The sequence below is a fragment of the Physeter macrocephalus genome, chromosome 21 (genome assembly GCF_002837175.3).
Source record: "Physeter macrocephalus isolate SW-GA chromosome 21, ASM283717v5, whole genome shotgun sequence".
NCBI lineage: Eukaryota > Metazoa > Chordata > Mammalia > Artiodactyla > Physeteridae > Physeter > Physeter macrocephalus.
Genome location: NC_041234.1, coordinates 108,842,291 through 108,857,779, shown reverse-complemented (window position 1 = coordinate 108,857,779; position 15,489 = coordinate 108,842,291). Strand labels below are relative to the sequence as shown.

Genomic DNA, 15,489 nt, shown 5'->3' with positions numbered 1-15,489 from the left:
GGCAGCAGGGAGCCATTAAAAGATTTTGAACAGGAGGAATGTAAAAAATAGGACTTGATTTGGATGCGTGTTTAGTATAAAAGTGCAATGATAAGATATATCAAGGGGGTGTTATGGTTCTGTTCACAGCATGGATATAACTGGGGAATTCATCTCTACTAGCTGTCTAGTTCAGCTTTTACAGCATGCAGATTTTCAGGGCCAGCTGTAAGAGCTTGATGGTAAAAGAACAAAGTAAGAATTGATAATGTGAATATAATTGTAAAGAGAGGGATTTTAGTGGTCAAGATCACTGGTAACACAGAATAATGAGCATTTTAAAGGGTGACTGTAGAATTATTTGTTATTTTGTTGGAGTTCTTTGAAGTCACTTCTGTGCTATATAATTACCTTAAGTTTTAAGTGTTCCCTGCAGGGATAATTTATGTATTTTGCATTCTCGTGCAAACGCTTTAACAGTCTACACTGTTGAAAATGGAAGCTGAAAATTATTGCAAACAGGTCATGGTTGTGCAAAGCTTATGAAGTATTAATTATTTTGATATATCCTCGGAGTTTATATTATATTCTTGCATTGTGTTTTCAAACTCCGGTAATACTTAAGGTAACAAATATTTGAAAATTGAAATTGCATATTTTGATAAAGAACTGTAATTTGCCTATCTCAAAATTGAATGCCATCAAAACCCTTTTAAAAATTAATCTAGAAGTGTTGCGGTATTTCAGGAAACCTAGAACAGACCAAATTTAATTTAAACTAAGCTATCAAAAGCTCATTTATGAATTGTAGCTGGATACTCGGTCTAAACACTCCTGTAAAGCGTTGCGTTCTTAGAATTCAGGCTTCCCTGCAGTGGTTTCTCCCTAACCATAATATCAGGTGATGATTATATTAAACGGCGTCACAGGTGACCACATTTTGGTCATAAATAGGGAACTGTTGTCTTGTTTACTGCACCATAGCTACACATCTGAGCATTACATTCCTCTTATGAAAATATAACTCACTTGATGATAGCAACGTTCATATTTCAAAGTATCTTATTTTAATGAACTTTGCACTCATCCTGAGTTTCTCGAAAGACCTGGATTCCCTTTTTCTTTTCTTTCAGAGATGGATGTACATTACACATAGGAAAATCTCTAGGAAGAAATAGGTTTATTCGTTTATCAGGCTCCCCTATAGATAACGAACTGTAGATACTAACAGAAGAACAACCTGTGGCTCACTTTCCCACCTTCCCCCTTGTACGGGGTGGGGAATAGCAGGCACTTCTCCAAGGCCACAGGATTACAGAATTGGGAGAAAGAAGAAATCATCGCATTGACTTTCTCCGTGTTCACTTCTTGTTCTCTTTTGGTCTGCCACCCGCGTCTGTCGGTCTGTCTGTCTCTATTGCGAGCGTATGCACATACGCAGGACTCTGATTAGGCTGTTTAACCGGTTACCCACCTCTGAGCCTAGTTTCAGTAAAATTGCTCTACGGTCTTCCCCTAAAAACTGCGAGTGTAGGGCTTCCCTGGTGGCGCGGTGGTTGCGCGTCCGCCTGCCGATGCAGGGGAACCGGGTTCGCGCCCCCCCTAAAAATCTGCTTTCACTTTTTTTTTTTTTTTTTAGCATGCATTAAAAATTATTTTCCAGGGCTTCCCTGGTGGCGCAGCGGCTGAGAGTCCGCCTGCCGATGCGGGGGACGCGCGGGCTCGCGCCCCGGTCCGGGAGGATCCCACGTGCCGCGGAGCGGCTGGGCCCGTGAGCCGTGGCCGCTGGGCCTGCGCGTCCGGAGCCTGTGCTCCGCGACGGGAGAGGCCGCAACGGAGGGAGGCCCGCGTGCCACAAAAAAAAAAAAAACAAAAAACTGCGAGTGTAGAGAGGTCCCTGAAAAAAAAAAAAAACAAAAACCCAAGTGTGCTGAGATTCAGAGATGAATATTTTGCAGTAGAAGAATGAAGTTTTCATGGCGTGAGCTAGGAGAATGTTCCATGGACACGTTTACTTAAGATCCATGGGAAGCTGCCTGGCCTGGTGGAGAAGCCAGTGGCAGACAGGCTGGCAGGCTTGGCTTGTACTCTGAGTTAGAGCTCTTCCTTCCCTCTGCAGCCCAGGGCCAGTTAGCACTGCTGGCTCCTCGGTGTTTTTCAGCCCTTAGCGATCAGGTTGCCTGAAAATAAGGGTCTCTCACGTGTCAACAGCAGCTACCTTAAACAGATTTCAGCTTCCTCTGGAAGGAGCTGCTTCCCTGCTCTGGATTCTTTCTCTAAAAGAAAGTGTGAAAGCCAGATTCCAGGGTATTAATATCTCTGGCTTCATTTCTTCAACTGTTAAAAGGAAAAGGTCTACCAAATCCATTGTAATCATTACATTTCTTATCATCATCATTATTAAACTGTCCCTTATCTCATTCGAATGCCAAAACTGTTAAAGCAGTTGTAGAAAACTTTAAAAGTAGGCACTGCTTAAACATAAGGTACTATTAGATTTTTCAGTATTGTTGTTATTAGTAACCTGCACTATGAAAGTAGAACTAGCAAAACACTGGTTTAGAACGAAAGAAATGAGATTATAATGTTGTACTTTTGTGGCATGATAATTAAAATGAGACATGTAGATGTCATTTGGGCCATTAATACTGGATTAGTTCGCAGATCTCTTTAATATCATGTGGGTTCACTGATACACATTACAGTAATTCCAATTTTAGAATCCTAGGATGTTTTAAGCCCCAAATTAAGACCTCATGTATTGTTACCCTTGCAAAGGAATCACTAACGAAAGCGATCCTCACCCATACAGTTAACGTGTAACATGCACCTCTCTGTGAACTGGAAAGGTGCTTCTCTTCTCCGTTTGTGTGCACTGACAACCACTAGTTTTCATACCAGTTTCAAGTTGGGAGTCGGGTAGGGCTGCATTCTCCTTGCTGTCACGTGAACAGGAAGTTAAGTCAAGGCAAGGGATCCCGCAGTCTGTGAGCACCTACACGTACACTAGCTGCTTCCCGTGCCCTCTGCAGTCCTCCCTGGGAGGCACGTGATGCTATTCTCCTCTTAGAGATGCAAGATCAGAGCCCCGGTAAATTGCCCAAAGTCAGAAATCTGGAAGGTGGAAGAGGCAGGTTTGAACAGAGCTCTTTGGTGTTCAGAGAGCCAGGGCACACGAATAGGAGGAAGGGCTGAACCTTCAGCCATTGTTGGAACTGTCCATTGAGAAGAGAATTGACATCACAGCTCTCGTCTACACAGTGACTGTTTGGGTGAAAAGGCGCACTTGTAATTGCGTTCATAAGGGAATGGCTTGTTAAGGGCGTCTTTCCTGTGGCTTTCTCACTTGTGAGGTGGTAGAACTCCTCTCTCAGGCCATTCTGAAGCTGGTACAGAGGCCTGCTGTCGAGATTAAGTCAGATCGTTAGATACGCAAAGGGGCCTAGGCTCTCGGGGTAAGGAGTAGTTGAGAATGAATTCTTCCATTTGAGTCTTAACTCAATGAATTGACTACCCCTGAGTACTACTGACTACCCCTGACTACCCCTGAGTACTACTGACTACCCCTGAGTACTACTGACTACCCCTGACTACCCCTGAGTACTACTGACTACCCCTGAGTACTCCTGACTACCCCTGAGTACTGCTGACTACCCCTGACTACCCCTGAGTACTCCTGACTACCCCTGACTACCCCTGAGTACTGCTGACTACCCCTGACTACCCCTGAGTACTACTGACTACCCCTGACTACCCCTGAGTACTACTCAGACTCATGGTAAGTGACTGTCGCAAGCATCCTTCCATTAGCTCCTTTCAAGGGGCAAATGTTAGTGGAAATGTGCTCTCTACATAGAAAGAGGACTCTGTAAGATTTCCTATCCCCAGAAGTCATTTGCAGGTGTTATGTGATGTGGCAGTCCAATAGCCCTCTACGACATCTTTCTCATCCTTGGTTTATAGATGAGGCCTTTGCACCCTGCCCTGTGATTCCAGGTTTTCTGGTTTGCAGTGGAAAGCAGGCATTAGTGATTTCCTTCTGAGCAGTGGCATTGCTTTCCTACCTGTGCAAGAGAAAAAATAAGAAGTCTTCTTTGAAAGTCTTTGAAGAACTAGACTCCTGGCAATTGTAAATGACTCTCTTCTACAGAGGCAGACCCTATCAAACCTAACACAACCGCTATCCAGTACAAATCAGAATTACCACCTTCACAATTGCCTGCAGTACTAGAACAAGCTATGCACCCACGTGGGTATGATTTTATTTTTAATAGGCCACCTACCTTGCCAGAGTTTTTTCAATTGATCTGCACAGAAAGAACCTTTCTCCTTCGCATGACAGTTTGTTGGATGTCTAGGAAAAGTTTTCAGAGTTCCCAGGCTTTGAATTTTTGGACAGGAGCTTGGAAGAGCTATTTAAAAGGATACAACCTACTAAGTTTATTTTCTCACTGACTACTAATACTTCTTCCAAAGTCATTCTCTTGCCCATGGGCTTAGATCCCCCTGTGAAGTTATTATACAGAAGAATCTTGCCACAAATTAGAAAGCTTCACAGTAACAGGGAATAGTTAGCTAATGGTCACAGATTAATTCCGGTAAGCAGCCAAAAGACAGGAACGTTTATTTTTAGAAATCTTATCTGATATTTGATTCCCCTTTCAAAACACATAGGTCAGCCCTGCTTATAAGAAAAGCCAGCATCACGAGTTAATACACATAATAGACAAAGTTGGAGAGAATTACTCACTTTAGAGAAGTGTTCTTCGGTTGAAAAAAATGCTTTTCCACAGATTTTTGTTCAACAGCAAGATTTAATCTAGTAAGATTTAAAAAAATAATATGATGGCCGCAGTCTCTGTAACATATCTTATGTAAAATGAAATCCGTCTTCTGCTAATTGGATTCTTAACCAATCTGTATTCTTCTACAAGGCTCGGGTCAGACTGACACTGCCTTGGGCCAATTATACAGCCCTGGAGACGTATGGCCTGTCCCTCTTCTTCGTCACAAGTCTCAGCAAGTTACTTCCATTTCAGAATGTATCTGCTGACCAGGTTTGGAGCTGAGTGAGGCCTTAGGGTCATGTAATTTTTTATCACAACCAAAATCACCCCTCTTAGGCTCTGTGAGGGATATGGTGTTTCTGTTTTGTCTCCTGCTTTATCGTAGCTTATTTCAGTGCATCTTATAAAGCAAATTGTAAAATTTGACATTGCATGAGACTGCTCTACAGAAATATATGACAACCCAGAACAAGCCAATACAAAGGACTCAATGAAACCCAGGGCTAAAATGTGGTCATATCTGCATCCTAATTCTGTTTTAGACAGGGCATCGGTTGACAAACTCATTAACTTTTTTTTTTTTCATTTTTTGTTTGTGAAGAGTTGAGAAAAAGCAATACTCCGCTGCCCTATTTTGTGGGCTCAACATAAGGTAAATGAAAATGTCTATTAGATACCTTGGAATACAAAACTTCTACCAAGAAATTTCACTATAACCATATGAGGAGAAATAGTCCCATGTGCATATTCTTAATTATAATCTGTGTTTCTTTACAAATGGTTGCCAGTTAGCATGGGTACTTTGAAGTCATTTTGTGGCATGGTATTTCACGAAGCCCATTTTTCAGCACTTCATTTCTTTAGTGCTGTGGCTTGAAGCACTGCAGCCTTTTCAGGCGACTGCAGACCAAAATGACAAATGGAAGGAAGCAAAACAGTTTTCGGGGAACCAAGCTGGGAGGAGAACACTGAGTGTCATTCATGTGCAGTCCTAATTTTTGGCAGAATTTCTCTCCTTCCTTGTTAATAAAACACATATAGGCAGATCCTTTCTTTAGAAATTGATTCCAGGGTGAAGAGAACTTCGAAAAGAAGAGAGAATTTATTTATTTTGCCTTGGTTTTCTGGGCGGGTATTATCAGAGTAATCCCACGTTTCACGTGGATGGAGCTTTACAATTTTCAGAGCTTCTTTCACATACATCATCTCATTAGCTCCTCGTCCATCCTGTAAGGTCAGGTGTTTCCGCCCCCCCCCCCCCCGCCATTTTACAAAAATCAAGTTAATAGAATTTAGTTGCAATGTCTGCTATTTGTGGACCCAAAGACCAAGAGTATCAGTCTAATGCTTATATCTTGGTTACCAGGAAATCTCTTTATTCTTGCAGCTTCAGCATCAGTTTTGTCTTTATTGGTCCCCTTTCTCTTCCTCCCTCTCCACCTCCCTCCCTCCATCCTTCCCTTCCACCCCTCCCTCTCTCCTCCCTCTCTCCCTCCCTCTCCAGTTTTTTAAATTGAATTTATCTGTAGACTGCTTTCCTCCTTTTATCACCTACTCTCTCTGCCCTGGCAGGCAAGTTCTGACTTGTCAGTCTCTCCTCTAAAACAGCCCTCTATTCATACCCCGCCACATTTAACCCTTTTTTGGATCTGTATAAGCTAGCTCCCAAGTCCTCTTCCTATGATATTCCATTCTTTCTGTTATTTATTTCACCAGAGTTATATTGATCATTGACTCTAAGCCAGGCCCCATGCTAGGAGCTGCCCTCAAGTATCCCACAGTCCAGAGGATATCTGAGTGAACAAACCAAACTCTGTTTATCCTGAATTTATAATTTTGTTTAGCTACAGTGCACTGGCTAAGCACTGATTCCGTATTCCCCAACCTCTCCTTTCCCGCGCTTTGATCTTAGGAATAATGAAGTTCATTCACATCAAATATACCCTGGGAGAGAACATCAAAACCCTGAGTATAATAATTCATCCTGGATTTTGAAATCACCAAAAGAGGGGAAGCTTATATAGAGAATATAGGTAGTTACAGTGTCACCCCCCCCATATTTTAAAGATTCTATTTTGTTTTCTTTTTTAACAGAGTTGAAAATCTAATTTTAATTTGCATATTATTTTCTTTAGGCTGGGGAATAATTGACGCACACAAGTCAGACCTGCTTCCATAACCTGCTAACTTTAAATCTAGAAAATTAATTGTCATCAGAACGTGGCTGAGAATTAGAAGAGTGACCCTTGCTCTTGGCAGTAATTGTTCAGTTAATTGGATCTTCAGGCTACTGAAAATGTGGCCAGAAGAGAGAAGGAAGTAAGAGGATTAAAGGGAGAGATAGATCAGTTATAATATGTTTATAGCACCTGCTGAAAAGAGGAAATCATGTTTCACTAGGTTCATTTTTTTAAAGTTTCTTTAAATGCCCACTCATCGATGTCTAAACTGTTTTTCTGTGTTCTGTGATGCCAATGAATATATTACATGTGAATAGAACAAAATGTATTGCGAAACATTCACCTCTACCGGGATTTGTGCTCTTGACATAGCGTATACATATGTGAAAGCTTATATTCAATGTTCAGGCTTTGTTCAACAGTCTAGGACCTTAGTGTTGCCATTTTATGTATGGACAACCTGAGGACACTGCTGCTCTCTTGAGATCCAAGGAAATCAGCGCAACCCATTTAAAAAAGATTTCTTTTGAGAGAAATGTGTTCAAAGGAAACGTTTACAATAGTCATGGCAGTACTTCCCTGGCTGTCCAGTGGTTGAGACCCCACGCTTCCACTGCAGGGGGCACAGGTTCAATCCTTGGTTGGGGAACTAAGATCCCGCGTGCCGCGTGGCACGGCCAGAACAGTCATGGCACTCCTCAAAGCCTACTGAGGTACAGACTCAAGTGAAACACTGCCACCCTATCTGTTGGTAGCATAGCTGAAAATACAAAAGCAGGGGGCAAAAGTATGAAAAACCCGATATTAAGGCCTATGTTTGCCAAATGACTTCTTTTAATCAGGAAGGCACTTAGTCGTGGTGTGTGTATTGTGGTATCGTAGATGTGTTTAGGGCACGGGAATGACGTACATGATATACAGATGTTTTTGAGCTCTCACCTTCTTGGACATGGCTATTGAGGATACAGTTGCACATTACCTGCTGAGTGACGAGGCCCTTACTTGGCTCCCTTCAAAGAAGCCACCATCACAGCCCATGCTTCTTCTGAACTGGCCCCAGCTCCAGGAGGCCAGAGAGCTGCACATCTCCTCCATACTTTGCCCTTGGTGCCAGGGGCAACTCAAGGCACTGTTGCTCCTTCTGACCCTAAAGAGGATAGCAGTTCACCCAGGTCCAGAGCCTTTGTTCTGGACCAAAATGCTTTGTAGCGCACCATTGTATCTGGGGGTTCTTTGCATATATCCGATGTTACTGATTGCGTTAATGCCTTATTCTCTTGCCCCTCAAAGCCTGTGTGGAGGTATGTCCTGATAAGGGCAGCTGACCATCACCATTTGTAGCTGTAAGTATTCTCCTATATGCTCTATTGACCTGATGTTGAGGGTTTCAAATGTTTTCTTCTTGTCAGGGATATTTCAACCTCCAAAGAACTGTTTTGCCCTTAATAGTGAGTAAATTGGTAAAAAAGAGAGGCATTAGGTTTTGCTGCTGGATCTGCTCATTCTGCAAATGTAGATTCTTCATTCGTCACCCAAAATACGATCACTGTAACTAACTAGTATGGATTCCTTGGGTAAAAAGTTCAATATTCACTGAGAAAGAAACTAACCTTGAACTTTAAGGGGAATAGAGATGATGATTACAGAGAAGAGATTTTAGAGAGATTGAATATCTGTATTTTTTTCAGAGTTATTCCTCTGAACATTACTAACATTATTCCTCTGAAATTAGTATAGATATGCAAGAGAGGTAAACAACTTTTAAGAGAAATCGATGCATAAAAGATTAGAAGCTATAAAGTGCCTTTTCTTTTGTATTCATGCCAAATAATTTCTTAGTGGCTGTGCAAGGGATGCTTGACATCTTTTTAATTCATTTATTATGATAGCAGGTATTTATCTAATGCATATTAAATACAGAGCACAATGCCTGCTGCCTCTGTTTAGTGCCTACTATGGATCAAGGCCACTACGGTACCTTTTTCGCGAGCGCTAATAATCAGCTTCAGGTCAATCAAAGGAGATTGATTCCTTGCCAGATGTCTACCTGGTATTCTCTGAATAGGGCTTCTCTGGTTAGGGTCCAATCCAATTTCTGTTATTTCTGTGAACCACTGCTGAGGCAGAGAGAGGCAACTGCACCCCTCTTCCCTTTGGTGGCCCTTCCTGTATCGGGTGGGATGTTCACATCTTTCCACATTTGATAAAAATCAAGCCTCTTCTGCCTATTCCTTCCAGCACTGGATAAAATGACAGTGTCACACACAGAGAACAGAACACTCCTTTGGTGGCTTCAACATTCTTTTTTTGGCCTCATTTTCCTCCCTCTCTTGAGTTCTTGAGTCCAAATTTAGTGGTGATGACTAAGAAATTGCCAGGAAGTGACAGAGCATTCAGTTCATTGAGTCCTTCCTTGCCATTTTCCAATAGTTGTAACAATTGCCGAGTTATTTCCTCCTCATGTTGTAGGTGCCGGTATCTGTGTAGTGTCTGTTATTCTGAACAGTAACGAAGTCACACATGCAGGATCTGTCCCTGCAATGACAACCTCCTTCTATATACAGCTGATTTCGTTCTATGATATTCAGGAAATTTCCTGCAGACTTTTTACTGGTTGATACTTCTGAATCCTGGAATTTCCGAATTCAATCTGCATCTCTGCAGTGCAGATCCTGAAGCAATAACCAAGTGGCCTGCTATGTGCTAGACAGTATGAGCAGTCCTTTATGACTGGAAGGCGGTTTCAGAAATAAGACAAATTCTTTGCTTTCTGGAGCAAGGCGTGCACACGCCTGGGTCGCGGGGCCATGCTGGAGATGTAGATAGAGTTTCCGGGAGAAAAAATATGAGTGTCATCGGTTCTGATTGGGAGAGATCATATATGATTCCAGGGGCAGTCATATTTGAGCTGGACCTTGAGGAATGAGAGGAAAGCCAGTAGGTAGAGAGGTACAGAAATGACATGAATGGCGTCTGTAAAGGCAGAAAGGCACACATGGTTCTCTGGTGGAGACAAGGCATGGTAGCGACTGAGTTGTGAAGATTGATTTATTTATTTATGGCCGCACCGCGCGGCATGTGGGATCTTAGTTCCCCGACCAGGGATCGAACCCGCGCCCCCCTGCGTTGGAAGCGCGGCGTCTTAACCACTGGACCGCCAGGGAAGTCCCTGAATTGTGGAGAATTTTAAATGCCACATCAGGTTGTCATTTTACGCTAGGCAAGGCGAAACCGACATTCTATACAACTGTCCTCATCCCTAGAGGACACAGGGAGACTATTTTAGTCAGATTTCTTTGTAGACATACCTTGGCTTTCCCTATGTTGAGGATTCTACAAAGAGGAGCGTTCACAGCCCATAAAAAGAACACTTTCGTTCCTACCACGTGATAGTTGCCTTCGAAGTACATTGCTTCTTGAGTAGGTTGAATTTATGTGAATCTTCTGAGGATCTATCAAGTATGCCCCTAGGCTGAAATTATCCCCAAAGATGACTCTGATCCGTGCACCCTGGAAGCCAGATGGGGGAACCCGTGAGATTACTGAGTGAAACAGATTTTGTGGATTTCCAGAAAAAAGTGTTCAATTATTTAACTTTCAGAAAAAGGCTGCCTCATTTGAGGAATCTGTCCCTCTTTGCTGAGGTGATTCTCTGATAGTGAATCACTGTCTGTTGCTCAGATAGTGTGCTTTGCTTGGAATGCTATCTAACATGAAGGAAGGTAGGACCATGGAGACATCATTCAGGAAAGACACGTGTCCAGAAAGCTTGCAATATTTTTATTGCAAGGTGGGTTTTTTTTTCAGGGTTTTATCAAAACTTATTCCTGATAATATCTCAGCAAAATAGTACAAATCGAATGGCTTCCTTAGTGCCACTGTCACATGTAGCTCACTTCGCATTTTCCTCACCATCTTTTACTCCAAGTGTACCCACTGTTACGCTATGGATTACTTAGAGATTAAAATCTGCTGTTCATTTCACTTTGCTTATAAATGGATATTTTAAATAGCTGTTTATTGCATACATACACATACTGCAAAACTTGAAAGAAGGTTTTCTGGGGTTATTTGTTTGTTTTCAAAAACAGTCTATTGGGTCAGGAACCCTTCTTTTGTATGGGCAAGTCCAAAGAAAACATGGCCACGTACATGGCAGGAAGTCACATTGCCGGGTTCAAAGTCTCCTGGCCTGCTCTCTCATGTCTGCTTGTAGAATTACTGTAAATTCCTTGTTTCTCTATTGATTTGTGTGAAATGTTACTGTAAGGCAAGGATGGGGCGATGAGGGATTTTTTTTTTCTTTTTAAGTCAAAGTCCAATGATCTGAAAAAAAAATCAATTTGGTTTATCTAAAAGTAAAAGGCAGTCTTTCTCTGTAGCATCTCTTTAGAAATCTAGGCAGCCAGCATCGTGACAGTATAACACAGATTTCAGCCTGGGGCAGTTGAAAATTATAGTACATAGTAACTGGATAATCTATGAAAATTAAGTACAAGGATCAGATGTTTATTTTCTCATATTTAATCCCAAAGGGAACAAAGCTCGCTGTGAGTTTTATGCTTATCTTTTCAATCTTTGGCTCCTGTATTTTTCCAATACATTACACTTAGGTGGCTGGTTCTAATTTTTCCATTACCTTATTACAAAGAGAGCTAATCATTGATCGGTAGCACTTGCACTTAGGGCCTTTTCTAAAGCATCACATGAAATGTTATATATAGTTTTAGTTTCCAATGATAATAGTTTCTGCTGTTAAAATAGAACACCAGTCATAACAAGCTCTAACAAAGTATGTCCTAAACTCCTGAAGGATAATACCATATGGTTCTCCATGAAATTCATAGCTATAAATATTGAGCTTTTGTTTATTTACTTCTTGTAGGAACATTTCACACCTGAGTGCAAATTCAAAGAATCGGTGTTTGAAAATTATTATGTGACATATTCATCAATGATATACCGTCAGCAGCAGTCAGGCCGAGGGTGGTATCTGGGTCTGAACAAAGAAGGAGAGATCATGAAAGGAAACCATGTGAAGAAGAACAAGCCTGCAGCTCACTTTCTGCCCAAACCACTGAAAGGTAAACTTGATATTATACCAGCTGTGGATTAAATGAGTATCGGTATTGAGATCAATCCTTTATCACGCTTTCGAAAGTGGAATGTAATTCTTCCATACTAAGGCATTTATACAAAACTCCAGTAACATTTTACACTTAAAAAAAACACTAAAGCATTGACAATAGCATCTAATCTCCTGATTTTAACTTTTCCGTAGTATATCTGCATGTGGTAACACCTTTCTTATGCGGAAATAGCTTAATTGCTAACTCAAGACAGCCAAGAACCCCAAATTATGCCAAAATGATCCCTGGACAGAAACACAGATGCTAAAATGTGTGCATACTTAACACTTATCAGAAAGCTCCTTGGGCCCATCTCTCTAAGGGCCCAACAGTGTTGTCCCAACAATTTTCATTCATTCATAGTTTTGTTTTGTGGTCACATTAATAGCAGCTTAGTAGCAGACGAGAAAGGGTGAGGGATAGGAATGGGCTGCCGGAAGTAGGGACGTTAGAAGGAGCGAGACGTGGTGGAAAAGCGGTAGAAAATCCAGGCAGAGAAGAGCGGTCTACAGGAGGGGCAGACCATCCAGTCAAATCAACACAGCGCCCTTTGACAGCACATTTTCTGGAGCCAGATTACGTGGGTCCAAAGCCCAGCTTCCGCCTTTACTAACCAGATCGTCTTGGGCAGATTATTGCGCTCAAGCTCCTTCTGTAAAATATGGATAAAAGCACCTGCCTCATGGGATTTGCATGTGGATTAAATGCGGTCACACACGTGAAGCACTTACAACAGCATCTGGCACGTTCTAAGTGCTCCGTAAGCGTAAGCCAGGGCTGTTATTTACAGCACAATAATATTTCCCATTTATTGCATTAAGAACTGCGCTACTACTTAGAGTCTTGGAGAGTTTCATTTGGAAGTCTGAGAGAAATCAGTGTTTGAAAATGTTTTCACTTTTAATATTTGCCTTGCACAGCATGCTGTAGATCATATTTAAACTTCGAAGAGCTTTATTAAATGCATTTTTCATTAATCCTCTCATATATCTAAAACCATCAGTGACAAAAATTAGGCATTAGGATTCTCTACACGCTTCTGTACCAAGACTGGATTTTGCTTCATCTGGTCCAGCCCACTCTCTACTGAGTCCTTGAAAGCGGCATTTTTCAGGTTTGGCCTCCAGCCTGGAAGCCTAGTAGGCAGAAGGAAAGTTGAGGGCCAGTGCGGTGGCCTTTGATGCCGTGTCTCTGTGCTTTGCAGTGGCCATGTACAAGGAGCCGTCTCTGCACGACCTCACGGAGTTCTCCCGATCTGGAAGCGGGACCCCAACCAAGAGCAGAAGTGTCTCCGGCGTACTGAATGGAGGCAAATCCATGAGCCACAATGAATCAACGTAGCCAGTGAGGGCAAAACAAGGGCTCTGTAACAGAACCTTACCTCCAGGTGCTGTTAATTCTAGCAGTCCTTCACCCAAAAGTTCAGATTTGTCCATGACGTTTACCAAACAAACAAGGCAGAGTTCACTACTCTAATCTGCCATCAAACCTTCTTCTCATCCATACAAACGCCCCGTAATTTAGAACGAGCTTGTGCAAAAAAAGAGTGCCAAGCATGATCAGTGAATTAAATCTGGGAGAAGGACTGCCCAATTTTCTCATGATCTCACCTATGCTTTGGGGAAGACAAACCAAAAACATTTCACAGCACTAATGCTGATTAAAAAAATTGCTCTCCAACCAAGAAAATTGAAAAGACCACCATTGTTCTTCAAAAACAAACAACAAAACAAAACAGAACAAAATTAACTGCTTCAGTGTTTTGTAGGGGCGAACAAAATTCTGTGAACCGTGTTGTTTTCTTGGCTTAATGTTTTCTATCTATGCTTGATTCGTATGTATTCTTTACTTTGGCATAGCGCAACTTTATGGTTTCTGGAATTCAGTGGTTCTATTGACTCTGTGTCACTTAATCCAACTCAACCAAATTCAGGGTTGAAGCTGAATTGGCATCTCAGGCTCAAGGTAACAGTGTTCTTGTGATTTTACCAAAATTTTTTTTTCCTTTACATTCGTCGTAGTATTCTGATCGAGTTCTTGTGCTGTACTTTGTGCGTAGAAATCGTGTTGTGTTGTCAACCCCAGTCAGTAAAGATTACTTAAAGAAAAAAGGTTATCCTCAAGTATAGATTTCTCTTAATTCCATTTGTGTTATCATGTTAAACTACTATTGTGGCTTCTTGTGTAAAGACAGGAACCGTGGAACTGTGATGTTGTCTTTTGTGTTGTTAAAATAAGAAATGTCTTATCTGTGTATGTATAAGTCCTCCTGTCATTGTATTTGGCGCGTGAACATTGTGTACAAGGAAATGTTAAAAGACTGGTTACCCCTAAACAACATATACTTATACCTGCTTCTGGAAAAGTGTTTAAGACTTAGCTAGGTTTCCATTTAGATCTTCATATCTGTTGCATGGAAGAAAGTTGGAATCTTGGCATAGAGTTGCATGATATGTAAGATTTTGTGCATTAATAATTGTTAAAATCTGTGTTCCAAAAGTGGACATAGCATGTACAGGCAGTTTTCTGTCCTGTGCACAAAAAAGTTGAAAAAAAGTTGTTTAATATTTGTTGTTGTATACCCAGATACGCACCGAATAAACTCTTTATATTCATTCAAAGAAAAATCCTCCAACGTGTATTTATTGAGCGACCATTATGTGCCGTGAACTGTGGTAGAAACTGGAGTTACGCACTGAATTATGTACATCAGGTCACTGCCCCCAGATAATCTACAGTCTAGAGATTTATATTAACACGAACACTCTTGAAAGTGTAGTTATTGTACTAGTTGTTGTACTTGAACTTCAGATTGGAACAGAAGAAGTCTCATTCCCATTCAGTGATGCATTGTACAAAAGACACCTATGTTCTAGTACCCTCCCTGCCATTCACACCGTCATTTCCCCTCTCTGTTTCTCATTTCTCTCAGTAGAGGAAAGGAACGGGACTAAATATCTCAAGTCCTTTCCACCTCTGAGAACTGAAGGAAAACATAAACATTGTCTTTTTTTATTAAAATTTCAAAACATATATTAAAATTGAAAGATTTTTATAGTGAACGTTGGTAAACCTACACCTGTGTTCCACCATTAACATATTACTGTACTATACGTCTATCCGTCCATCAATTTATCAATGCATCTTATGTTTGACACATTTCAAAATAAATTGCAGACATCTGTACACTTCCTCCTAATTCCTTATGTCTATCTGTAACTAGAGTTCAATGTTCGTTGCAGTTTTTTCTCTTATTTTTTATTTTTAATCTTTTGGCCGCACCGCGCGGCATGTGGAGTCTTATTCCCCGACCCAGGGATCGAACCCGTGCCCCCTGCATTGGAAGCGCAGAGTCTTAACCACTGGACCACCAGGGAAGTGCCTGCAGTTTTTTCTCCTAATATAAAACTTACA

General features: G+C 41.4%; 1 protein-coding gene across 11 annotated transcripts in view; it reads left to right on the top strand.

The window, feature by feature from the left end:
- FGF13 (fibroblast growth factor 13) overlaps window positions 1–14,696 on the top strand; it is a 543,918-nt gene extending 529,222 nt beyond the window's left edge. For 10 of the 11 annotated variants that reach the window (XM_028482272.2, XM_028482263.2, XM_055081566.1 and 7 more), the window contains 2 exons: window positions 11,832–12,030; window positions 13,280–14,696. In XM_028482272.2, the coding sequence (XP_028338073.1) occupies window positions 11,832–12,030; window positions 13,280–13,416 (336 nt within the window). In that variant the 3' untranslated portion in view covers window positions 13,417–14,696. Of the gene's footprint in view, window positions 1–5,367; window positions 5,419–11,831; window positions 12,031–13,279 lie in introns of those variants that run through there. The other variant, XM_028482274.2, reaches the window with a different exon arrangement.
- The last annotated feature ends 793 nt before the right edge of the window (window positions 14,697–15,489 follow it).